The sequence below is a fragment of the Peromyscus maniculatus genome, chromosome 1 (genome assembly GCF_049852395.1).
Source record: "Peromyscus maniculatus bairdii isolate BWxNUB_F1_BW_parent chromosome 1, HU_Pman_BW_mat_3.1, whole genome shotgun sequence".
Lineage (NCBI taxonomy): Eukaryota > Metazoa > Chordata > Mammalia > Rodentia > Cricetidae > Peromyscus > Peromyscus maniculatus.
The window spans coordinates 89963279-89990298 of NC_134852.1; the positions used below are offsets into that span (position 1 = coordinate 89963279).

General features: G+C 46.8%; 1 protein-coding gene across 5 annotated transcripts; it reads right to left on the reverse strand.

Annotated features, from left to right (window-relative positions):
• Positions 1-1381: 1381 nt before the first annotated feature.
• On the reverse strand, positions 1382-25891 carry Det1 (DET1 partner of COP1 E3 ubiquitin ligase). 5 transcript variants are annotated; one of them, XM_076545407.1, is made up of 5 exons: positions 25434-25891; positions 13654-14746; positions 10495-10682; positions 5934-6125; positions 1382-2000 (listed from the first exon to the last, which is right to left on the reverse strand). In XM_076545407.1, exons 2-5 carry the CDS (start codon positions 14734-14736, stop codon positions 1766-1768), a joined length of 1698 nt encoding a protein of 565 aa, XP_076401522.1. In that variant the 5' UTR covers positions 14737-14746; positions 25434-25891; the 3' UTR covers positions 1382-1765. The 5 variants fall into 5 exon arrangements, 4 of the variants coding, with proteins under 4 accessions (XP_076401522.1, XP_006970181.3, XP_076401518.1 ...); XM_006970119.4 differs by lacking the exon at positions 25434-25891 and adding an exon at positions 19060-19201; XM_076545403.1 differs by lacking the exon at positions 25434-25891 and adding an exon at positions 18183-19200.
• Positions 25892-27020: the final 1129 nt, after the last annotated feature.

Consider the following 27020-nt stretch of genomic DNA (forward strand, 5'->3'; position numbering starts at 1 on the left):
GGTGATGCCAGTTTCGGAGGTCGTGGAACCTTCTGCATCTAAGACTTCACTGGCAGATGTTGGGCCATGGAGATGGGTTATAGCAGGCCATTTCCTACCTAAGGTGTTTCGTTCTGCGTTTGCAGCCAAGATGAGAATAAATTAAGACTCTCCTCCAGCCCCATGAACATCGCCATGGCTTCTTCACCCCATAACTGCGAACTAAGTAAAACCAACCCTTGTTGCCCTAAGTTGTCTCAGTCGGGTTATTTGGTCATAGTGACAAGAAAAGTAATAAAGGGAGGGGTGTGGTAGCTAATCCTTTCAACTTGACAGGAACTAGAATAACTTGGGAGACAAAGCTGTGGGCATGTCTGTGACAGAATTTCAAGATAAGGTTAATGGAAGCAGGGAAAACCCATCTTAAAGGTGGGTGGCACCATTCTGGATCACAGAACACACTCAGTAATCCAGTAGCTCTTCCCCAGGATTCCTTGCGTCTCCTTCACCTCCCTCCATTGTCCTCAGGGAAACTCTGTAAATGATTTTTCTCTGTTGAATGAACAGCCACATCTTTCCAACTCTCCTCACTCTTAGTACACTAATCACCCTGATTCACAGTAGGTGCTCAAAGCTTGCAGGCAGCGAATAAATTTAGTTATTCAATACTGAAGACGATGACATTAATAGAACTGGCTTGGGTGCGGCTCAGGATCTCCTATCACCATTCTTAGGCTCCCTAGAAGTCTGGCTGGCAGAAGGAATATAGGACCCAGCTGCTTGCATCCATGGCTCCTTCCACAGACTGTTTTGGTACAAAACATTTGAAAGGTACCTTCTGAGACAGATGTTTCTAAACAAGCGGACTACATCATTACTGGGGGGAACACATTATGCAAATGAAATGTAAACAGGCTGACAAGCTCTCTGGAGGAGACTGGCTGACAATGTGACAGAAGGGTGCAGTCTAGGGCCAGCAGGGGTGGATCGGAGAGCTATGAGAGCTCAGCCACCCGGGGACAACCGGTTTGATCTGTTTAGGGACACCTGGAGCTTTCCAGCTCCTGCCACTCAAGGACAGTACGTGCTACCCATGGTTTGTTTCTGCCAAGACTCCCAGGGCCGCATGCTCTCTCGCCAGCACGACACGGGCAGCAGATGTGAGCATGCTTCCACATGAGGATGTGTGATTACCCCCGCTTCTCCGGTGCTAACCATTACCAGCAGAAAACCCCTGGGGAGGAAACAGTGCCGGCAAATGACTGCCTCTCATGCGGGCACTGGCCACTTAGCACGCCCAGGAGCAGCCGCTGCGTTCAGGGCCTTTCGTTTCTCTCACGGTCCTTCTTTCAACCTAAGCATCCAAAAAGGATCGGTGTAAGGGAACATCAAGTGAGAGAGAGAGTTTCGTAAGAAAATACCAAGGCTTTATTCTCTCTTATAAAGAGCCCTGCTTGTTGGAGAAATGGAAAGGAGTACATAATTCTCAGGAGTAAACATGATTTACCTGCTGCATGCTTCAGACCTGAATGCCAAAGAGGCGCAGCCAGGAGGAAAGGTGTAATGCTTCTATTTTCACAGCCATAAAATGCTAAGTAAACAAAACAAAATGGACTTAATGCTAGGTGTTCCCACAGGGAAAAGCCAGAAAACTTTACAAAACGATCAGCTGGGTAACAGGAACACCAATCCCACCCCTCTAAGGCCCTGTCTTAGGTGGGGGGAGGTTCCAGTCTGGAATCCCCAAAGCTGGCAACCAGAGGCTTCTGCTCTGGAGTCCATGGAGTCAAGCAGGGGTGAAGTCCTGGCCAGCGCGGCTGTGGTGAGGCGCCGAGGTGCAGCGGTGCCGCACATGGAAGTTGACAACGTACTCTGCATTAGTCCTCTGCACCGAAATGGCGAACGGCTCAAAGGGGTGGAAGGTGAAGGCGACGAGGCGACGCACCGTGTGGTTGATGGGGCGGCCCAGCAAGCCTGCCTGGATCTCAAACTTTAGCAAGCCAGAGTCCCGGGCGTAGAACCTAAGCAGAGAAAAGACACGGTGCTGTATCACTGCCATCTTGAAATCCGGACAGCAGGGGAGGCAGACCCTCAGTAGTTCATCAGATAGCAGAAGCACGAAGCCACCTTATCTGATCAGCTCGGCTGAGAGGCAGAGTGACTGTAAAGTTAACTCCTGTCCTGAGTCTGTGATCACCTCCTCTCACCACGACCCTGAACTAGACTAAATCAGAACCTCCCTGCTTCCAGAAGCTCCTGCCTGAGGACTGTTTAAGCTGGCGTTAAAAATGAAATGCAAACAGCAAATCTAAGCTTCATGTGTAACTTTAAATCTTTGAATAGCCATATTTTTAAAAAGTAAAACAAAAAAGTGGAATTTATTTTGTAATATATTTAATGTAATCCAATATATCCAAAATATTACCATTACAACCCACAGTCATGCAAAACAAACAAACAAACCCTGGGATACCATACACTCTTCCTTTCACTACATCTTTGAAATCTGAAACGTACTTGACACCTGCACACATCTCCGCTTGGCCGCGGCTCACATTAGGTGCGCAAGAGCTGTAAGTGGCTAGCGGCTCCTGCATAGAACAGTGCCATTCTGGGCTAATCTTTAAGATTTTCAGATTTAAGAACAAATTCTTGCACCAGGTATAGTGGCACATATCTGTAATCCCAGCACTCTGGAAGGCAGAGGTAGGAGGATCAGAAGTTCAAGGCCAGCTTTGGCTATATAGCAAGTTTGAGGCTTGCCTGGGCTACATGAGAGCACCTCAATAAATGATAAAAAATAAAATAAATTCTCTCTGAAGGCTGTCATTTTTCACACAGAGAAATAAAATCACATGCTAGGGATGCAGCTCAGCAGTAGGGCACTTGCTTACAAACAAAATGGCGAGTGATTTGGGTTAGGATTTTCCACCTAACACAATTCGACAAAAGATGTTTCTGAATAACTTGTGGTTTGGGAAACTAGAGATGATGAACAGGCTGGAGAATTCCAGAAAATGGAGAGTTCTGAACCAAATGGAGAGCTCTGATTTTCTTTTTTGGATACTCATACTTTTATTATAACTATTATTTTATTATTATTTTGCAGAGCTGAGGCTCAAATCCAGTGCCTTGCAAATACATGGGAAATGTGCCACCCCTGAGCTCAAGGATAGTCAGACTTTTTGATAAAATAATCCCATCATCAAGAATTCATATCCTCAGAATTTAATTTAAATGATTAACGATGGCATTATCAGAGTTGCTCTAATATAAAAATGCATAAAAAAGATGGTCAGAAGGCTGGATAAATGATGACATGTCTACTTGATAGAACAGTGAATCAGTGTGAGGACCATGTAACACAACGGACAAACATCCCTAAAGTTAAAGCAGTCGACACCCATGATGCCTGTTGTGATTAAAGCTGCAAATGCAAACATGAACACACACACACACACACACACACACACACACACACACACACACACACACACACACACACACACATATATATTGACAAAGACCAGAATGGAGGAGACGGCAAAGGAACTGACAGGACAGCCTCTTCAGAAGCCTGTAATATCTTCCAGTTCTCATCTGGAGTAAAAACATGAAGGAGTTACAAGAGAAGCCTCCTCAGCCCGGCAATGGCATTGCAGGGTGTTCCTTGGGCTCATCTTTTCAAACTGAAAAAGCAGGGAAATCAGCAAGGACAGAAATGTATCTACTTGACTATATCAAACGAGGCCCATTATGTGCTTTTATGCATAAAAAGCACACTAACCTACCCACATAGTTGCCAACACATACAGGGTTTATAATTTAAAGTGAGTTGTTGGGGCTTCTAAATCCAACCACCCATTTGTAGGCAAGCAGGGGGAATGAGAAATGTAGTAAATATTTCTACTCCCAGCATGCGATGAACAGAGCCCAGATGTGAGGAAGACTACAGGATGAACAAGTTGGGGACGAACAATGATGTCATTGCAAGAAAAAGAGAGAAGTAAACCTACAGACTGCGATCTGAAGGGTAGAGCCACATGCATATGAACATGAGTCAAACAAAGGAACTGTGCAGAGTACTCACAGGCAATACAGGGGAACTAATCAGATGCTTGGGGACATTAACAAAGGACTGTTTGTTCTGAGGCAGGGTCTCGTGTAGCCCAGGCTGGCCTCAAACCTGCTGTGTAGCTGAAGATGATCTTGAACTCCTGACCACCCCCCAACACCCCCCCCACCTCCATCGCCCACGTGCACCACCAGGTGTGCAGCATCACCACTCCAGGGTTATGTGGGACTGGGGACTGAACCTGGGTTCTGTGCAGGCCAAGTAAGCGGTCTACCTACTGAGCTACATTTCCAGCCCCATTCAAAAATTGTGAATTTGGTTTAGACAGGGTGGTATCAAGGCTTTTGATGTTTGTTAAAGCTTGTTAACTTTTAGAAATCCACACTGAAATGTTTGTGGGTAAAATTCAAGGGAAACAGCGGTTTACTGAAAAGTAGTCCAGAGCGGCAGGGAGGTGGGGCGAGGAAGCAGCTGGCCAGGAGCTGACACCTCTGAAGCTAGGAGGTACAGAGGGCCATCACAGATATAAAATTTGCCATGATAAAATAAAAAAAAAATTAATTTTAGGAACTTGACTGCAATTTCCCAAGGGAAATACTATGAACAGTGATTAACTCTACAGAATATGTTACAAAGATCCATTTAACACATATACATAATGATGCTGATGACAAACAGACTTACTACAGGTAGGTGTGATAAGGCATTACCTATAAAACAAGGGGGGGGGTGAGGAGTTCAAGGTCATCTTTGGCTGTACATTAAGTTCAAAGCCAGCCTAGAGAAAAAGGAAAGGAGGAAGAGAGGGAGCAAGGCAGGGAGAAAGAGGGAGGAAAGAAATGAACAAAACTATAAATTCTGCATGCTACTGTCTCTGTGTGAAAAGACCTTCCAAGCTACAGCTTAGGGCTCCGAGCCCTCCCGGCCAGTCAAGCGCACTGGAGACAGAGCCCGGTCCACCTCACAGCATCCATCCCAGCAGATGTAGAGGAACAGGTGTGGCTTTAGGAGAGAGGAGGAGGCCTACAAGGGGCTAAGTTTAAGGTCCCAGCAGCAGAAGCTGGGAAGACAGATAACTCAGTGGTTAAGAGCACTGGCTGCTCTAGCAGAGAGCCTGGGTTCAATTCCCAGCATCCACAGCGTCTCATACAATCAACCACCTGTAACTCCCAGGATGGTGGCTCACAGCCAACCATAACTCCAGGTCAGGGGATCTGACACCCTCTTCTGACCTCTGTGGGCACCAGACACACACATGGTGTACATACACATGTAGGCAAAACACTCATACACATAAAATAATCTTAAACAAACAAAAAGATTCCAAAAGTAAAAAATTATCTTTGCTTTTTCTACTTAGTAACATTGATAAAATAATTTCAGTAAAATATAGTGAATACAAAATCTGTTATGGAATGCCATTGGATTATTAAAAATGGGAAATAAAGTTCCTTTCCTTGGATCCTTTTATTTTTTTGTTTTATTTTGTTTTCAAGACAGGGTTTCTCTGTGTAGCCCTGGCTGTCCTGGAACTTGCTCTGTAGACCAGGCTAGATTCAAACTCAGAGATCCACCCTGTTTCTGTCTCCCAAATGCTGGAATTAAAGGCATGCGTCAATCACCACCCGGCTTCCTTGGATACTTTTAATAGCAGACAGCATTTACCCGAATAAAACGTTTTCATGGGAAGCCAAGAGCAGCAGTAGCTAACTTCTGAGAATAATACCTAAGTGATCCAAGCCCTCACCACTCAGTAGAAATGGCCTGGCCTTTCCTTTCAGCACAAGAAGAGTCACTGACCAATGTCACAGACGAGGAAGAAAGGAAGCGCAGTGCCCTTCGCCTCAAGCAGTATGGAGCTGTGGGGGTGACAAAATACCTGATCGGGTGATCTCCACAAGTCTTGGGTCGCTCCATGACCGACACCCACTTGTCATCGTAGCTGAAGAGAGACAAATCCAGGTAGGGGCTCCCACTGTAAGACTGGGCACTGATGGGGAGCTGGCCTAGCAGCCGGCGCACAGCCTCCGTGTGCCCTCCATACTTGGCATTTATAATCGTATCTTTGAACCTAGAACAAAGCACCAGTAAGGAAGGCTTTCTCAGCAGCTGCCTCAGTTTAAAACTCACGTGCACATGTTTAAAATCCAGAGACAGCTCAGCAGGTGAAAAGTGCCACACAAGCCTGAAGAAGACCTGACCTGAGTTCAGTCACCAGACCCCACAGTGGAAGGAGATAACCGACTCCCCAAAACCATCCTCTGACAGCCTATGTGTGCCATGGCACATGCACTCATACTATACACATACAGTAACGTGCAGTGATATTGTGTCCTCCAATATATTGTGCACCCTAATAAACCTTAATAACTTCTCTGGGGTCAGAGAACAGAACAGCCGCTAGACAGACATAGAGGCCAGAAAATGGTGGTACACACACCTTTAATCCTATCACTTGGGAGGCAGAGATCCACCCAGACCTCTCTGAGTTCAAAGCCACACTGGAAACTGCCAGGCATGGTGACACACACCTTTAATCTCAGGAAGTGATGGCAGGAAGCAGAAAGGTATATAAGGCGTGAGGACCAGGAACTAGGCTTGTTAAACTTTTAGGCTTTTAGCAGCAGTTCAGCTGAGATTCATTCTGGATGAGGACTCAGACAGAGGCTTCCAGTTTGAGGAAACAGGATCAGCTGAGGAACTGAGGTGAGGTAGCTGTGGCTTGTTCTGTCTCTGATCTTTCAGTGTTCACCCCAATATCTGGCTCCTGTGTTTTTTGTTAATAAGACCCTTTAAGATTCATGTTACAGAAACGTTTTTTAAAAAATTGAATCTTAACTTCCTCTGCAGCTTGTGAACCAGGGCCTTCATCAGCTGTACTCCTAGTCAATGTATCTCTGAAACCATCCTAAACCTCATTCACCAGGCAAGAAAAAGTTCCTTAGCAACCCTTTTAGATATAACCAAGAAGCCACCAAACCGAGTACACATGCTACTGTAAAGACATTTTACCACAACTCCCACGTGAGAGCACCATACGTACCGCGTGGGTGTGTCTCACCCTTTCCTGAGCGCCTCTCTATGAACCTTGTTCTTCACCCTGTCCTTCAATCTGTTCAAAATGTCTTCTAATAACTTCCAATTCTGCCACACCCTGGCTCATCTTGAGATTCTTTTCTGCTGCCATGCCATGGATCTGGTTTTACTCCGGTGAAGGTCCCCAAAAGGATAGGGAACTCCTCAGGCTACTGAAGGTGGCACCATGGAGCTGTGTCTCTGTCCTGTCACCACTGACAGTAGCATGACGGGAGCTGTCTCATGGCTCTGTGAGCCCCATGGCCTCCAGGATGGCCTCGGGATCTGTACATTGAAGCAGTTCCTATTCTTCGACAACGAACACCATAGCCCCGCTCTCCCAGCTCCCCACTGCCTGAAATATGAAGAAGCCATCCCTCTGCTATCTGCAGCACTTAGCTCTGGGCTGGGTCACTCTGTCCAACTAACATCTCTTAATTCTAGGGGACTTTAAAGTTCTCAGTAACCATCCTTCGAACAGCATGGCCTCCCAGCCCCTGCCTTCTCAGCTGCATCCCTACATTCCTACAGCCTCACTCTCACCATGCAGCCACTGCAACCCCAGGTGACCATCCCATGTTCCAGCCATCCCCTGTCTCCCCAGCTCCAGCCTTCTACACATCCCAACTTCAACAACCCTCCAACACCCACTGACTCCACCACCATGTCCTCCCATCTCACACACCCATTACGTCATCTCTCTTTTCTTAGGCATCTTACAATCCACAGTTAATCATGAAACAGCTCCACCGCATGCTCTAACTCTTGAACTATGCTTTCAAGTAGGGCTCTAGTGAAGTTCAGCTCTTCTGACTCTATGCTCGTGCTGCTCAGTTCCCCATGGCTGTAGAAAAGCAAACAGAAATGCTCACTTCAACCTCTGGCCATGAACCCTGCACAGGCCTTCAATTGGAGGGATACTCCTCTGCACTTCCACAGTCCAGCCATCTCCTACTCTCTCCACAGCTACCTCATCTCCCCCTGGTTTGTTACTGATGAACACAGGGAAGCAGAAGAGGACCTTTGTCCTTGCATGGCACACCAATCTCTCTTTTGGGCCAGTAGATCTCATTTCCTCTCACATACTAGGCAGGTTCTTTCTCTACAGGATCAGTCCCATCAACACACAAACTTGTCCTTTTTACTTCTCAGTTTAAAATAAGGAAAACCATCTGGTTAGTGACAGAGTTATGTAATCCCAGCTATTTGGGACACTGAGGCAGGAATGAAAGTTCAAGACCAGTCTGGGCAACTTGGTGAGACTGCTTAAAATAAGCAATGTAGAAAGATGGCTGAGATATAGCTCGGTGACACAGCATTGCCTAGCATACCAGAGGCCCCTAGAGTCAAATCTCAGTGGGCAGAGGCAGAGAGGGAGAAAGAGAGAGAAATCAACACCATTTGCCACTACTCTGATCACATCTGAAGCTGTGTCTCTGGTACCATCACCAAATACTTTGCTCACTCCAATCCAGCCATCTGCCCTCCTTGGTGTCTTCCAAAGGCTTCAGAAATACCGCAGCCCTTGGCCTTGCTATTGCCTCTGCTGGATGTTATCTGATTCCTGATTAATCACAGGTTGCTCCTGGTCTCCTTCAACACCTCTGCTCACATACCATTGATGATCTACAGAACAGTGAAGATACACTCAGACCCACCAGATAATGCCCCAGCTGCCTTTCCCTGAAACCCTTCCTTCCTGGATCCTTCACTCTCTTGTGCCCCTCCGGTCTGACCTGTGAACTGTGACCCTGCAGCTTCCCTTTTAGCACCCTCAGAACTCTGACTCTGTTGCCTACAAACCATCTCTTTGGGGCTTACTGATGACATGTGTTTTCCAAAGGCTTCCTCAGAAAGACACATAAAAATGATTTCATTTTTGAGTCCCACAGCTCTGAAAATATCTTTGTTCTACTCTATTTGAATGTAGGATTTTAAATGAGAAATCCTTTTCACCAGGCACAGTGGCAAACATATGTAATCCCAGCACTCAGGAACCCAAGTTCAAGGCCAGCCTGGACTGTTCTTGTCTCAAAAAAAAAAAAAACAAAGAAAAGAAAAAGAAGACAGTCATTTTTGGTGGTACCAGGGGTGGGAGCAGGATTGAACCCAGAACTTTGTGAGTAGCAGGAAGTACTCTTTCACTGAACTACAATCCCAAGCCCTTGAAGTCACTCCTTTCACAAGATTTTGGAGGCACGATTGTCACGTGTGTAAGCCCTTAGCACTGACACTGGCACGTCTGATGCCATTCTGACACCATTTCTGCGTGTGAAATGTGTGTTCTCACTCAAAGTTTTTATGATTTACCGTTGTCTCCAGTGTTTCAAAACTTCATAGCATGCCTCCACGTGGGCCTTTTCTCACTAACTACACTAAGTACTTGAATGAGCAGAATGCTGGCAAGGTGGGTGATTTTTCTTGGGGGTAGGCATGATTTGTATAAAGAGTGTAAGTGGCATTCCTCTGTGGTTCTGCATCAGTTCCTGCCTCCAGGTTCCTGCCTTGAATCTCTGCCCTGATTTTCCTCAGTGATAGAGTGTGACCTAAAAGTGTAAGCTGAAATAAACCCATCCTCCCCAGGGTGCTTCTGGTCATGGTGTTTATCAAAGCAACAGGAAGAAACAAGAACACCTACCTTCTATAACTTGTTAATGATATGATTAACTTAAAAGTTAATTTTGAAAGAAGATTCCCAGGTTCAGTTCCCAGCACTGCCACCGAAAAGGGAGTGGAGTGTATTCCACACCTGTAATCCCAGCACTGGGAAAGCTGCGGAAGTGAATCACCATGTACACGACCAGCCTAGGCTACACAGTGAGACTGAAAAGAAAAAAAGCATGCTTCTAAGGCAGAAGGTAAGTGCACTAGAGAAGGCACAGGCAAGGAGGACTCAGACTTTCTACTTCCAAAACTGTATCAACCGCTCCGGTTTGTCTTCTGTTCTTATGGTCCACCCCCTATCCCTTCACTTTACTTCTAGTGGGATTTACTATGGAACAGGGATAAATGGGTGTGTTCAGCATGCCATATTTAACCACAAGTTCTAAAATCATCTCCACCACTCATTCCATAAATATGCAAGGGCTTGGCAGTGCACCACTAAGAATATGGCAATAGACAGATGTAGTTTCTATATTTCTGCAGCTCACATATGGTCTAAGAAGGACCCAGACGATGCATACATTATTACATAGGTCCTCAGAGACGGGGAAAACTTGAGGATGACACGAGAGTTAGTTCCATTAGGCAGACCTACCAAGGCCAGGCAGACAAACAGAATACATAGTTCCTGAAACAAATGGCTACCAGCCTAACCCCAACCATTTCAAGTTAAGCCTGGGAGGCCTGGCAGAATAGCTTACCGGCGCTGGATCTGCCGGGCAAAATTGTTGCTAGAAGCTGAACAAGGAAACTGGACTTCACTGTGCAGGGTAGCATTGCGGAAGAGGTCACAGAAGTTCTCGAAGAGCTCCAGAAGCTCATCTGACGTATTCTCAAACACTGCGATCACCTCCGTTGTCACCATGTTATACACCACAAAGAAGGATGCCTGCAGAGGAGAGAGGCAGCCATGGGCAGCCAGGCCTAGGAAACGTCCCACTTGACTTAAAGTCCACACCCTACGACAATCCGCTCAGGGACCTCAGCCTTGGCCCGGGAGAGGGAGCATGGCTCCAGAGGGTCTGGAGCTGGAGGAAGTGGCACTGGCTCCATCAGCTGAGAGCCCTGATGCCACCAGATTTCCCACGGCCACTGCGTGGCGAGGATTACTGAGCTAGCCAGCATGTAGATATAAAGAGGCTTTCAATCTTTCATTTCACACTGTGCAAATTCAATATTTTTCCTCCCAAGTGTTTATTCCCTACTTGTTCCCAATCCACCCTAAGATTTTTTTTAAAAAAAAAAAAAGTTTTTAAAATGCCAGATTTAATTTTCTTTCCTGCTGAGAAAGTGATTTGCAGCCCAGGGCTGCCTGTTGGTAAATTATTTCCTCTTCTATGTGTACAGTTGAAAGTTCAATTTAGGGGCATTTATTTTTCCCTCTTAATATTTCTAGCACACAGAGAGACACCTTAAGTACATTGTGTGCTAAAACTGCCCAGGCAAGCTGCAGCCATGCAGGATACTGCAGATGAATAAATGAAAAATCAGACAAGCATTTTTCATTTCTTTCTCCATAAATGTTCTTTCAGCCAAGAGCTTTTGTAAGATACATTTGAGATTTCTGGCAATTAAGATTAAAGGGGGCACCTGAAAAGCATTCAAATACCATAGGAGGCAGGCAGGCAGGCTTTTCTGAATGGGGCCCTGGGTGACTAGGCCTCTTCCCTGACACCTCCAGGGCTCTGCCTTGCCTAACAGAAAGCTCCAGGTTTGTTAGGCAAGCTGCTGAGTTTTTGTCACGGTGGAAGCAGCAGTGTGAAGCAAATCTGCAAGCTTCCAGCAGGCTTCAAAGACGTCGTCAGGACACCAGGATTAGTGTCTCACCCTCCTCTGACTGGGTCTAAATCTCTACTACCCATCTCTGGAGCCATGGGGCCCACCTGTCGCACTAGTAATTAGTCCTTCCCAGAGCTCCTCTTACATGACTTTGCAGTTACCTGGAAATTAAATTTGGCTGCAAATTAAAGAGGCTGGAGGGCAACCCGAGAATACTACCCATAATATTACCAAGGCTTTATCTATGGATGCAGTTTTCACTCGTTAACCTTATTGGAACTTATCAAATTAAAGTGGAGGAGAGGAGAGGACAACTGGGGCCCAGAGGCTGGGTTTCGAGTTTCAGACTCCATGAGCGAGGGCACGGCCCCAGCAGCAGGTCCAGCCGTAACTGACTGCAACTACCAGAGACAAAACAGGTCACCTCTTAGCGAAGGGAAAAAAGGATAATCTCAGTGCAGTGATAACGGACAACTTATTCCTTCCAAAATAGAAAGGTAATTATAGCTGAAACCTGAATAAAAGACTGACTCATGTCCCATCTATAGACGAGGGCACCGCTTTGATCCTATCAGGGTTTTAGCAGGATCTTTCATAATTATGTGAATATACAATTTCACAAACACTTGCCAGCTTCCCCTCTACAGCAGACCGGGAAATTAAGGACAGGAGGGGAAAGAAGTGAGGACTCTACCACCCATCTTCCATGACGCGTACTATGAAGCCAACGCTCACCTGTGGCGGCTCAGTGACACTGCTCATCATTAACAAGGAAGAAAAAGAATTCTCAAAACAAAATCTAACCCAATCCCCTCGCCTCTCTGGAATGCACAGTCTCTGGTGGGGGTGGGAGTTGGAGAGTGGGAAGACACTTCACCACAGGTTGAGTGAGGTTGAGTGAGGGCTCAGAAACAGTGTCCTGTGTAGCATCTCTCGTGTTTGTTTGTTTCTCGTGCGTATGTGGTGCACTCGTGTGTCTGTGACACACAGGCCTAAGGCTGATGCTGGGAGCCTTCTTCAATCCTGTCCACCCTATTCATTAAGGTAGTGTCTGGTGGTTGAACCGGGGCTTGCTCTTGAGACTGTCTCCACCTTCTCAACACCGGAAGTACAAGCAGGCCACCACACCCCCCACCCCCCCTCCCACCCACCACCCCCCCACCCCCCACCCCCCCGGCATTTACACTGGTTCCAGGAATCCAAACTCGCTCCTGTTTATAACCAGACGCTTTATCCACTGAGCCATCCCCCAACAGTGTATAGCATCTCTTAAAGGGAGAACCGGCTGGCGCCCTACTTTACTACTGGCCTCGCTGTCTTCTATTTCCAAACCAGAGACTTTCAAACGGGAGCCAACGGCACAGAAAGGCAGGCTCTTACTCAGTCAACACCGAGGTGGAGAGCTCTTCACAGACCAATATCCAGGGCCCCCTGCACTTCCCGTCTCAGTACCATCGGTGCGACTCCCTCTCACCACCTCTTATCCTCCTTTGGTTTTCTGAGTCAAGGTCTCAGAGCCCACACTGGTCTGGAACTCACTGCCCTTGAACCCAAGATCTCTTTGCCTCCACCTTCCCAACGCGGGGATTGCTGGCATTATAGGAGTGTTCCATCACACCGGGCTGCAATGTCAGAGTTTTCAATTTTTTTTTTCAGTGCTGGGGACCCAGAGCCTCATATCCTAGACAAGCTCTCTACCACTGAGCCCCAAAGGATTTCCGTTTTTGCATGGAGTGCTCATTCTCACTGCCAGAACCTGTTTGGCTCAATAAGCAGCCTTATACAAGTCTAGGCAGGATTCTACCTATGTGGCCCAAACCCTGACCTTACAGCATTTGCGCCCCTGTCTGACGGGTACTGAAAATGCCCTGTGGAACGACTGAGATCACAGCCAGAGCTGGCTGCCCACACAGCAGTGCTTTAACATTTACCCTCCACTGTCAATCTGTATGTGAGGCCAGACAAAAAGGAGAGCGACTTTGACCTTGAACCCAAGCACAGCCAAAGTCGATACTCCATCAAGGTGTGTGTTCCTGAGGGGTGGAGACGAGCAGGGCCCGGGCACGAGGGTCCACCCCTACCTGAGACGGGTCCGTGACCCGCAGCGTCACCACATCCTCGCTGGTGTACTTGATGAAGAGATGGTTTTCATCCAGAAGCTGCATCTTCCACATGCGCAGCTGCCGCAGCTGGTCGAAGTACTGGAAGAAACGCCTCTTGGCCATGGCGCTGCCATCCTGTTCCGCCCTGCGCCAGAGGTAAACCAGCAAGCGGTGCTTGAGGGAGTTGATGAAGGGGTCCCTGAAGGGATTGGCCATGCCTGTCTGGCTGTCCCGCTGCACCTCGGGGAAAACAGCTGACACGGTGAGCAGGTCATCCTCGTAGCAGAAGCGGCCGATGGTCCGCACGTCGATAAACGTCCCTTCCGGAGTCACCTGGAAGACGTGAATGGTCTGCTGCTGCACAGACAATATGGCCAGGATGTTTTTGTACAAGTACAGCCCCTGGTTGTGTGACAGGACCACTTTGTCACACTTGAACGTGCGTGTGTCACACAAACGGCCAGTGTGAAGGTCGATGATGTGGAGGGAATAGTCCTCTAGAGGGGACCGCGGGTTGGGGGTCACTGACTCACTGTTCCGATAGACCTCATAGAAAGGAGGGTGAGGCTCATCGGGGAGATAGGCAGCGGAACCCACGATGACACAGCGGCAGTCATCAGTGAAGAGGCTACACTCGCGGTTCAAGTGCTCGCCGTTGGCCGCTACGTTGGTAATGTGCAACAGGACAAAAAAGCGCTCAAAGAGCCGGCCCCGGATGCTGACTGACCGCTGGTCATTGCCGTTGGATAAGATCTCCCCTTCATATCCTTGCAAGAGGTCCTCTGCTGCCTGACAGCCCTGGTACTCGTAGATTTCAAGAGATGTCTGGTCAGAAGAAAAAGCAATAAAGTAGCGTCCATCGGGTGAGAATTTACGCAAGAAACAAGGCGGCTTTTCAACGTTGACGACTGTGAAGTTAGGGAAGACATTCTGGTGGAACACTCGGACCTGATGCCAGTGGGTTCCTGCCTTGCCTGAACTGATACGCCGGCGTTCTAGGCGGTGAATGACATTCTGATTTTGGATTCTTCGAGGTTTAATGGTGGAAACATGATGATCCATTATAACATCTCTGATTAGGGAAAAAAAAAAACCAGAAATGAAGGAAACAGAACAAAACTTACTAATACATAAGTACATGAAAATTAAACAGATTACTTTTACTCTGACTGAACCCAGGATCTCCCAGGACAACAGTGACCAGCATTTCTCCTTCCAAGATTAGAGTTACACAGTGATCCTGACATATCTAAATCTAAAGGTCTGAAAGAAGGATACACTACCCAAAGATTACCTTCCAAGTACAAGCTAACAGGAATTTTCAAAGAGTAAGCCGACAAGTACATCAATTGTGAACAGCACAAAAATCACACTTCCAGGGTATGGTAGTACACAAGGAAAAAACACCACCACCACCACCACCACCACCACCACCACCACCACCACCACCACCAAAAGCTTCCTAGTGAGATCTGAGCTTGCTTTACACAGCAGGGCTGCATTTACACTTTGGGATGGCTGTGCTGGGGGGTGGTCTTTTGCTCTACCCCTTGGCATTCTTTTAAAAGCCCTTTAGGGTGGTGGTGGTGGTGGCGGCGGCGGCGGCAGCGGCGGCGGCGCAAGCCTTTAATCCCTGCACTTGGGAGGCAGAGGTAGGTGGATCTCTGTGAGTTTGAGGCCAGCCTGGGCTACAAAGGGAGTTCCAGGAAAAGGTGCAAAGCTACACAGAGAAACCCTGTCTGGAAAAACCAAAAAAAAAAAAAAAAAAAAAAAAGCCCTTTAGTAGAGACAGAAGGAGCTGGAGCTGATGGGTTTTGACCCGAGGCTATTCTGTGTTTCTGTCTGTCTCTCTCCTCTATATTTCTATCTACATAGTCCTCATTTCTCCCTGTTCAAGAGTACTCCATGGGGTGGGGCAGGGGTGAGTGGGGTCAAACACACACACACACACACACACACACACACACACACACACACACACACACACATACCACCACTCAGGAGGCCAAGGCAGGAATATCACTTCAAGTTCAAAGGCCAGACCAGAATACTGATTGAAATCTTGTCTTTGTCTGTTTATTCTTGAAACAGAATCTCACATATCCCAGGCAGGCCTTAAACCTGCTACGCAGTCATGGATGGCCTTCAACTTCTGCTCCTTCTGCCCTAGCCCTCCAGTGTTGGGATTCCAGGCTTGTGCACCCGTACCAGGTTTACAGGGTGCTGGGTGCACATGCTAGGCTAGCACTCTATCGATTTTGCTACTTTCCCCAGCCCCAAGATCCTATCTTAAAAAAAAAAAAAGTAACATTGAATGTACATATATACACTTACTGGGGTGTTATGTTAAAATGATCTATAGATTAAAGCAATCTCTCAAAATCCCAATGGCATTTTTGTGAAAACATAAAATTTCACCCTAAAAGAATACCAAACAGCTAAGATGATATGGAAAATAACACAATTAGAGTGCTTATATTTCCTGATTTCAGAACCTATTACAAAGCCACAATAATAAAAATAATAAAGGTATAACTCTTGCATAACCAGGTCAATGGAAAAGAATAGTTTCAGAATAAATCATGATTAATCTTATCAACATGACTTAATCAGAAACCTCTGGGTTCTCAACCTGTGAGTCATGACCCCTTTGGTGGCTGAACAACTTTTTCACAGGAGTCTCCTAAGACTACCAGAAAACACAGATATTTATGATTCATAACAGTAGCAAAATTACAGGTATTGCAGCTAGGAAGTAGCAAGGAAAATAATGTTATGGTTGTGGATCACCACCACACGAGGAACTGTTTTAAAGGGTCACAGGTTAGGGAGGTTGAGAACCCCTGCTCCAGATCAGTGAAGCACACATCTGGGTGTCTGTCAAATAGTTCCAGAGACTAGCAGATTATGAGGGCTCAGACCTAATCAATGGATTAGTATCTCATGGATTCGGTTTTTTTTTTTTTTTTTCTCCAAGACAAGGTTTCTCTGTGTAGTTTTAATGCCTGTCCTAGATCTCGCTCTGTAGACTAGGCTGGCCTTGAACTCACAGAGATCCGCCTGGCTCTGCCTCCCAAGTGCTGGGATTAAAGGTGTGCGCCACCACTGCCCCGCCTATCTCATGGATTCTTCATGGCAGCATTACTGGGAGGTGATAATGGGTAGACAGAAGGACTGAGGGGAAGAAGTAGGTGGAGAGGGACATGGACACTTAACTTTGGAGGTTAAACCTTATTCTGGCCCTTTCCTGTACCCCCTTTTCTCTACTTTGTCTGCCAGACCCTCCCCATAATGACGGACTGGGCCCTCTGAAACTAGGACACAGCAACGCTCCCCTTCTTTAAGCTGCTTTCCCAGATAGCGAGCCAAAGCCTAAGCTCACACACAGGGACAAACACCATTTGGTGTTCAGTAAGGCCAAGGCCACACAACAGGAAAGGGGAGTTTCTCCAATGTATGGCTTCTGGACAAATGGATATCATAAGCAAAAGAATTTTGAAAATAAAACTATACCCTTATCTTCCACCATTTACAAAAATTAACTCAGAATGAATTAAACACTAAGGGGGAAGACCTAAAGCTATACAACTTCCAAAGGAAACCACAGGGAGAAACTTAATGAAAAGGGAGCGAACGATGTCTTCTTATGATGTGAAACCAAAAGCATGGGTAACACAACCAAAAATGGCTGAATGTGAATACATAAAAACATCTGAACACTAAAAGTTACAATTAGAAAAGTAAAAGGGTGCTGGGTGATGGTGGCCCACGCCTTTAATCCCAGCACTGGGGTGGCAGAAGCACGGAGCTCTGCGAGTTCCGGGCCAGCCTGGTCTACAGAGTGAGTTCCAGGACAGTCAGGGCTACACAGAGAAACCCTCTCAAAAATACAAAAATAAAACAAGCCAACAAAAGTGAAAGGGCAACCTACAGAATAAATAGAAATAAATACTTTCTGGCCAAATATCTGATAAGGAGTTAATACTTAGCATATTTAAAGAACTCCTAGAATGCAACAAATAGCCACAAACGCCAATTCTTGAAAGACTTGAAAGACATTTCCCCAAAGACATACAATTGGCCAACAAAGAAAGTATGTACATCCATAATCATCAGAGAGGAATCAAGAGTGGGGGGAGGGGGTTTCTGGCAAAGGCTTTCCTAACAAGTAGCCCAGATCCCCAGCGCCATAAAAACAAACAAAAACCTTACAACATATAGGAAGGGCACTGTTTTGCAACCCTTTCGTTTCAAGCTGACCCATGAAGAAGCTACATCCACTGGACAAGAATCTAAAAGGCATGCTGACTAGACCTGAGGGAGTCTAGGCTCCCAACTACTGCTCTGGTTGGTTTAGGAAAGAACGTTTTCCTGGAACACAACCACACTCAACTCATTTACATATCGCCTATGGCCACGTTAGCCCTAGGAAAGAAGACCTGAGTGTCTGTAACAGACCAGAGACTTAAATATACTATCTGGCCTTTTGTAGATTCTAAATTCTTCACCTTTGAGAACGATCTGTGGTTATCAGCTTCATCATCTTGTCTTCCAGGGTCTTCTTTCACCTCAGGAGACAGGTAGCCCAACACACTAGCCACGCCTCTCCTTCCCTGCAACGCTCAGTATTTTACTTATGCGTATGCTTAGGGTGATCTCTCCGGGTCAGCTACACACCTCTTCTGGATACCCACCACAGTGCTTGACACATAGCAAGCTCCCCATTTGAAACACTGAGCCTACCTCAGGCCATATTCTTGGCCAACGCGGGAAAACACAGGGGTACCTTTCTTTTCCGAAATGCATTCTCCCTGGTCCTTGCCATTAGCTTCTCCTGTTGCAACTTTAGTGTCAACTTTGGGGAAGTCTTTTTTGACCGCCCTACCTAAATCAGGACTCATCCTTTTCTTGTTCTTTCTATAGAATCTGTCACAGCTTTTATTTACACGTTCGCCTGCATGGTTGTGTTTAATGTTTGATTCTCCTCGCTGAACTGTACTCTTTCTACCAGGTCTATTTCGGTCACCACGGTATACTCTTTATCTCCAGCTCCAAGGGCTAGCACATGGTAGACGCTTTGGTGCGTTCTGAAACGAAAGAAAGCCTGGCTAAATCGGGTCACTCAACGTGTGAAAGCAAGCTGCTGCTGTTGTTGTTGTTGTTGTTCCTCGTTAGAGCAAGTGCACGTGCCCCCTCACTCGGCTTCCAAAACAAGAAAAGGATGCCAAGAGGCAGCACACATGCCCAAGGGGCGCCCCCGGAAAGAAAAGCCCAGGGCGGAGCCTCCCCGGGCAAAGCCTGGCGCCGGGGCTCGTGGGGCCCGGCGATCATGCGAGGAGGAGCCCGCCGCGGAGCTCCCACGGGCCGAAAAGGACGAGTCCTCACCTGTCGGGTCCTGGCTCATGGGGCCGGGGCAAGGGTCGCCCTAGCCTGCTCGGTGCACACCTCCCCCGGCCCCGCCCACGCCATGCCTCCGGACCCCGGCGTTGGCAACCACCGGCCCCCTGCTTCCGCCCGCTACCGGAAGCGCTGCGCAGCGAGAAGGGAAGTACGGAAGAGCGAGACGCCATCCAGCTAAGGAACGGCGCAGCGCACCCTGGCGCCGGGAGGCGGGATCGACGTCGTAGAGGCTGGATGGAAAACCCTGCGCCCTAGTGATCCAAGACACATTCATCATACCATGAATAGGAACTAAGTTCTCACCTGCTTCTCCTGTAATGGTGGAAGGCAGGGTTCTATATGCACCGTGTCATTCTCCGTGGGCACGGAGCATGCAATAAAAATCTTCTCTACTAAATGAATCCCATAACATTTACTGGCCATTCACTGACACGTGACTTACAAGATATTTCTTTCCTATGAGCCTGTGGATTCTCCTAGGCTGTCTAACCCCAAAATGTCCCACATCAGCATCTTTTGGATCATTCAAGTCTTTACATATATGACTTTGTGTGTGTGTGTGTGTGTGTGTGTGTGTGTGTGTGTGTGTGTGTGTGTGTGTTAATCTGTTTTTGTTGCTAGGCATTGCTTTGTATTGCTTCTCTGCCCTTTGGTAGAATATAAACTGGGAACAGCTGTTTTTGTCTTATTTTCTGTTCCAGCCCCACCAATAACAAGGCATCTTACAAAAGCTCAATAAAGGGTCTATCAGTGATCCATGAGTGGTGGTCCATGCCTATATCCCCAGCTCTTATGAAGCATAGAATATAGAATTAGAGGTCAGGCTGAGCCTTGCTCTCCCCGCCTCAACTCCCAAAAAAGACTCTGCACACAATACCATGAGGAAGGAATATTGGCTGACTTTTACTGGGGGTAGGGGTGGGTGAGGGATTAAAGCTCAAGAAAGAAAGGTAACTTGGGAATATTGAGTGGCTGTGATATTACTTTCCATTTTGAGATAGAGTCTAATGTTACCCAGGCTGGCATTGAACTCACTCTGTAGACCTGGCAGTTCTTGAATTTGTGATCCTCAGCCTCCTGAGTAGCTGGGATTATGGGTTTGTGCCAATAGGCCCAGCCCATAATGTTTTTGTTTTTTGTTTGTTTTTTTTGTTTTGTTTTTCTCTCTTGAGACTGGATCTCATGTGGCTCAGGCTGGTCTCAACTCACTGTGATCCCAGATGGCTTTCAACTTCTGATTCCCCTTCAACCATCTCCCAAGTGCTAAGATTACAGAAATGTGCCAGGCGGTGGTGCACACCTTTAATCACAGCACTTGGGAGGCAGAGGCAGGCGGATCTTTGTGAGTTTGAGGCCAGCCTGGTCTACAGAGCAAGATCCAAGAAAGGCACAAAGCTACACAGAGAAACCCTGCCTTGAAAAACCAAAAAAAAAAAAAGATCACAGGCATGAACCACTATACCTAGCTCCCACCCAAATTTTTAGCTACACAAATAATACAAAAGCACATTACTCTTGTGAAGTGTAAGTAGTATAGAAACAGAGTGGATGGTAAAACACTCCTCCACTGACAAGCCTGCTCCTCCCACTATAGTTAGAACTGTCTATCTCTCCAGATCTTTCTACAAATTATTCACTTGTATGAGCATACACAGTTCTATTAATAGTTTCATTTGACTTTTGTCCTTAAATGTGAAAAGATTCTGACATAGATGTTGTTTTGCAAGCAGTCTTTTTCATTTATTTATCCATGTGTTCCTAAGATTGTTCTATGCTGGTACCTAGAGACTTCACTCCAGTACTCTGCTCCATCTAAGCAATGGTCATGATTGAATAATACTCCGTGTGGCTCAGTGGATAAAGGCACTTGCCACACAGCCCTGAGGACCTGAGTTCATCACCTGGACTAAAGGTTGAGGGAGAAAATGGACTTCCTGAAAATTGTAATCTGACTTTCACACAGATGCCTGGCAAGCACAGGCCCAACACCCACTTCCACCTGCCACACACAAGCAAAATTTTTTTCGTAAAAAGAAAAAAAAAAAAAAAACACCAGGTGGTGGTAGCACATGCCTTTAATCCCAGCATTTGGGAGGCAGAGGTAGGCAGATCTCTGTGAGTTCAAGGCCAGCCTGATCTATAGATCAAGATCCAGGACAGGCACCAAAACTACACAGAGAAACCCTGTCTCAAAAAAACCAAAAAGAAAGAAAGGAAGGAAGGAAGAAAAAAAACTACATACAGGTAGTGACGAGGCAGTCATGTGGTTGGGTTTACAACTAATGAGAAGGCAGAACAAAAAGTCTATATAAAGACAAACAGACAGGAAGTAGGTCTCTTTCAGAGAGGTCTCTTTGCTGAAGAGGCTAGCTGCAGTAGGCGGTAAGGCTCTTAGCTCTGATCTCTTGGATTTCTTCTTTGCATTGGTTCTGTGTTTCTTATTTAATAAGACGGTTGGTTACATCTACAAAAAACACTCCTATGAGCATTAAAGTTTCTTCCATAAGATCAAGGATAGTTCACTTGGTAGAGAGCTTGCCTAGCTTGTATAAAACCCTGAGTTCAATCTCTAGCACAGCATGGCAGGAGAACCAGAAGTTCAAGATTATCCTCCAATACAGAGTAAAGGCCAACCTGAACTACATAAGATCCTATCACAAAAAAGAAAGGAAGGAAGAAAGGAGGGAGGGAGGGAGGGAGGGAGGGAGGGAGGGAGGGAGGGAGGGAGGGAGAAAAGAAAAGAAAGGAAGGGAAAAGAAAGGTTTTTTCTAGTTTTCACTGTTAAAAAAAATTATTAACAAAGTTAACTAGGTCTAGAATTTAGGAAATTGTGACTGGTGATGTAGCTCAGTTGGCAGAGTGCTTGCCTAGCACACACAAACCCAATTTAACCCCCAGTGCCAAATAAACAGGGCAAGATGGTGCATTCTACTCCCAGAACTCCAGAGACAAAAGCAAGAGAGTCAGAAGTTCAAGGTCGCTCTCAGGTACATAACACGGGACACCTGTCTGCAATATCTATAAAATACAATTTAAATATTAGACATTTAAATAAAGCTTTAGCGCTCTTCCTCATTGCTGCCCGAGAAAGTGGTATCCCTCTCCTGCTCAGCATCAGGGCGGTCCTCAGACCTCTGGTGAAATCCAAGAACACCAAAAAGAGACCAAAACTTGCATCTGTTACCAGTAAATCAGATATGTTAAAAATTAAGAAAAATTGGCAGAAAGCCAGAGGTTTTGACAACAGGAAATGGAGAAGATTCAGGAGCCAAACCCTGACCCCTAACATTGGCTACAGGAACAATAAGGAACCAAAAAGTACACGCTGCTCAGTGGCTTCCAGAAGTTACTGGTCCACAGCGCCAGGAAACTGGAAGGGCCCCGGGTTGCACATCAGATCTTACTGTGTTTGTGATCATGCTTGTTTCTTCCAAGAACCCTCACAGAAAACCAAGTCGTCATGGAAAGAACAGCCCACCTGACCATCAACACTGATTCCAACACCAGACTGCACAGCATAGAAAATGAATAGATAGCTCACATGTACACTTTGTTTGTGCTTAAATGAAAACCACAAAATTCTCCCCCAGAGATACAGTTGTAGCAGAGAAGGATAATTACCTTAATCAAGTGTGTTAATTACAAAAAATATTGCCAATTTGCACACTCATTTCAGTACATTCTGGCTTGCTCTTTATATCACAAAGCTCTCCTTTTTGAAAAGCTGTATTACATTTATTTGTGTAATCTGTCTGTCTGTCTGTCTGTCTTTCTATCTGTGTGTGTTTTTGTGCCACAGTGAGCGTGTGGAAGTCAGAGGACAACTTGCAGTAGAAGTTTCTCTACTGTGTAGGTCCCAGGGATTGAACTCAGGTCATCGGGCTTGGCAGCAATCCCCTTTATCTAGTGAGCCATCTCCCCAGCCCCACATCCCAGACCTTTCTTATTTTGCCAGTTGCATTAGCAAAAGAAAGCACCATATTGTTCAAGTGTGTGACTTCCTGATTCCTCATGAGTTAAGCTCTTTTTTCCCCCCAGATACATACAGGACATTTCATTTTCTACTATGAGTTATTTTTTGCATTACCTTCTTCCTTTTGTTGTTGTTCTTACACATCCTTTTTTTATTTTCTTTGTTGGCTTCTAGGAGCTATTTATACCTTAAGATGTGTTAGTATTGCACATTTTTCTATGTGAAGCTTATATTCATCTTTAAACTTTGTTTATAATTATGTCTTTAAAAACATCTGACCTTTTATTGCCTGTCTTGCTGTTAGCCATTTAATTCAGGGCCCAGTGTGCCGAGGCCACACTGCTGCTTTTCCTGGAAGTCTGCTAGCGGGAAGGGAGGCCCACCCCGTCTTCACTCCCTGCCTCTTCCGGGAAGTGGGTTTCATTCACTTCATTCTGGCCGATGTTACTGCTGTCCAACCGAGTACAGTGGGGCTAAAGAGGCACCTGGGTCCAAGGCAACCGTGTAGATCACTGTAGAGATTTTGCCTTCATTTGGGAGCAAGAGAAGGAATCATGGGAGTACTTGGAGCAGGGAAGAAGCAGAAGGACCTGCTCTAGGAGATTCACTCTGGCTACCATCAGGACAGAGGACCTGAGAGAACAGGCTAACATAAAAAACCAACCAAGCGGCTCTTGGAGCAGTCCAAGAGATGATGGTGACCTGGATTAGGGTGAGAAGAGTGAGAAGCGGTGAGATTTCTAATAAACTGAAGATGGAGCCAGCAGGGCTTCACAGTGAACTGGATAAACAGTGTGAGAGGAAAGAAAGGTGTTAAGAATGTTCCAGTCCTTGGTTAGGTGGCCAGGAGTGTTCTGACTCAGAAAAGAAGAGTGCATTCTCTTTGGGCTAAATTCGATGCTACCTTCTGGAATATTGCACCGCCCCCCCAACCCTTTTTTACTACCGACCCCAAGCCCTAACACAATGCCAGGCACACAGGCACTTGGTAAGTATTTGCTAACTGCTAAACCACTGCTTCCTCCCAGAGCCCAGAGAGTGCCCCAGGGTCAGGAACGGCAGAGCACAGGCCGGCAAACCTTCCTCATGCTCACTCCCATCTCGGGGCTCTTCTGCCAAGGCTTTTAGTAACTGCAGGCTGCCTGCCTCAGCCTTGAAAAGAGCAGACAGCAGCAGCAGGCTAAGAGGCCCTTGTCCTTCCTCCCTTCTAGAGGAGGCCGCGGAGTGCTTCTTGCCTCGCCATACTTCTCCCCTTAGCATTACGATGCCACCACAGTCATCGGGAGCCTATGAGTCCAAATAATTACAATAAGTATTTTCAGTTTGCTAGATCCTCTGCAGTTACCCACATTACCACATTTTAATCCCCTGGATGACTCGGCGAGGTGAGTGCCGTTATCCCCATTTTACAGAAACTCCTCTGTCTTAGTCAGAGTTCTCTAGAGTCACAGAACTTGTGGGGTGAATCTCTCTCTCTCATATATATATATATATATATATATATATATATATATATATATGAGAATTTATTGGAATGACTTACAGGCTGCAGTCCAACAATGGCTAGCTGTGAATGGAAAGTCCAAGAACCCAGCAGTTGCTCAGTCCCACGAGGCTGGGTGTCCCAGCTGGCCTTCTGTATTTGCTGGAATCCTGAAGAAGCAGGCTCCAATGCCAGGGAAGGAATGGATGTGCTGACAAGGTGAAGGCAAGCAGATGAAGGACGAATGAACCCTTCCTTCTTCCCTTGTCCTTCCAGCAGAAGGTGTGGCCCAGATTAATGGCATGTGTCATCCAGCCTCAAGATCTGGATTAAAGGCATGTGTCATCCAGCCTCAAGATCCGGATCAAAAGCCTGTCATCCAGCCTCAAGATCCGGATCAAAGGCACGCTGTCTTCTTGCCTCAAGATCCGGATCACAAGTGTGCCCTCCATTTCCAGATTATAGTTCATTCCAGATATAGTCATGTTGACAACCAAGAATAGCCACCACAACCTCTCTGGCCTCCTCTCACAGATGTCCCAATCTCTGCTTCTTCTCCATTTCACCATTGTCCCCTCTCCCAGGGAGGAGAGGAGACCCCCAAGACCTGACCCCCACCCTGCTCACTATTAGCATTAGTACTAAAAGGACAGATGGGACCAGTGGGTAAGAGGTTCTTAACTGTCTGACTTTCTAGAAGAGGTGGACACTTGACCCTGTTTGCTCCCCTGCCCTGCTCCTCCTGGAAGGCTCATCTCTTTTTTGCTATTTGCAGAAAACATCAGGTTTCTGCTTGCAATTGCTCCACCTTCCAATTTCAAAACAAAGTCTTATCAGCTCTATGAAGACTCTCCTTCCCGACATGCTTTCTGCTCAATGCTCACTACCCTTGAATTGCTTTACCTTATCCTTGGTGACCCTGAAACTTCTGTTTTTCTCAGATACCGTCATCCCACTGCCTCCGCTTTATCAGTGCCAGGGAAAGTGGATGAGTTTTGTTCTGTTTGTTCTGTGGAGAGAAGAACATCTGGAACAGGACCAAGGGAACATGGCAGCAGTGGTTTAGGACATTCATTGCTTTATTAGTGCTTGCCCTAGATACTATCTCTCTGTCTCTCTATCTTTGTCTCTCTCTGTCTCTCTCTCACACACATGTGCTGTGCACGCACACTCACATTTCTCTTCTCTAGAAAACGCTTGTATTCGAGGGGGCACAACAAAGAAACTGCAGACATAACTGCTCGGTGACATGGTTACGGTTTCACTGCAGACAAGAGAGAGAACAGCCAGAGGCATCTGGAAGAGTCCAGAGCAGAGAGGAATAAAAGAAGTAGACTGAACATGGCCAGCGGACTGGACACAGCCAGGGCTGAGAACTGAGGAAGCGGGAGACAATGAGTAGAGACAGCGAGAGAGTAAGAGACAGAGAATAGAACGCAGCAGGAGAGAGGAAGTAAGGGCGAGTAGTGGGAGGGAACCGGAGGAAGTTTAGGGTAGAGGAGAGATGAGAAGGGCTAGGGTGAGAGTGTGGCCTTTGAAATGTGTATCAGGTCCTTGTGACTAGGGACGGAAGGAGCCTGGAGGCTGGCATGGGCTTCATGTGCAGCCACAGGTATTTATCAACGGAGCCCGACGTCCCTTTTGCCAGAGGGAAGGGAAGTGACTCCTTTTGGCAGTTGAGAACCAGTTCCACAAGTTCCTGAGGAAGCTGTCTTCATCTAACCACCAGAAACCCCCCTATAGTCCAGCTTGAGCTCATTTCTGGATATTTGGACAGCCTGAGGGAACCTAACAAAAGTTTTTTCATTGTCCCTGATCATATGGTGGAGAAGAAAAGTCTGCCCCAGGGATACATCAGCTGAGAAAGGCAGACCTTTCCCCACTGGTCCCCCCAAGAGAGCCTGCTTTGCAGTCCACCCACTCAGAAGGAAGCCTTTTCTTAACTCCAGCATGCTGCACCACCATGGTTCCTAACAACAGATAAGATTTCCCCCTTTGGTTGGAAGCCAGGCTTTGTGCTGGGCACAGCAGAAGGGAGGCGAGAAGGCCACAGTTCCCACCTTAGGGCTGCTTGGAAGGACACGTGCAGACATCTGCCTTCCATCAGCAGGAGGAAAACACCCACCAGAGGTATTTATAGCAAAGCAGGTAGACGGATGAATGTTAACTCTAATGCTCCAAAATAGACGCTAAGGAGGCTGAGGGACGGTTCAGGTTGTAGACTGCTTGCCTGGTAGGTGTGAAACCCTGGCTTCCATCCTTAGCACTAAGCAAACTGGGTGTGGAGGTGCACAGTGCACACCCGAAACAGGATGGAAATGAGAGAATCAGAAGTTTAGGGTTCTCCTCGGCAGCACGTATCAAACTTGGGGTCAGCCTGGGATACAGGGGGCCCTGTCTTAACCAAGGGGTGTGAAAAGGAAGACACTGGAGGCCCCGAGGCTGGGGCCGGAGGAACAGCAGAGACGAAAGGTGAAATGTGAAGAAGAG

Excerpts from the sequence above, each read along its gene's own strand:
- Det1 (XM_076545400.1), bottom strand. The coding sequence starts at position 18,575 with ATGAGTCCTGATTTAGGTAGGGCGGTCAAAAAAGACTTCCCCAAAGTT. Across the intron at positions 14,747-18,417 it reads GGCCAAGAATATGGCCTGAG|AGATGTTATAATGGATCATC; the intron begins GTAGGCTCAGTG and ends TTCCCTAATCAG. Across the intron at positions 2,001-5,933 it reads TGTGGAGATCACCCGATCAG|GTTCTACGCCCGGGACTCTG; the intron begins GTATTTTGTCAC and ends TTCTCTGCTTAG.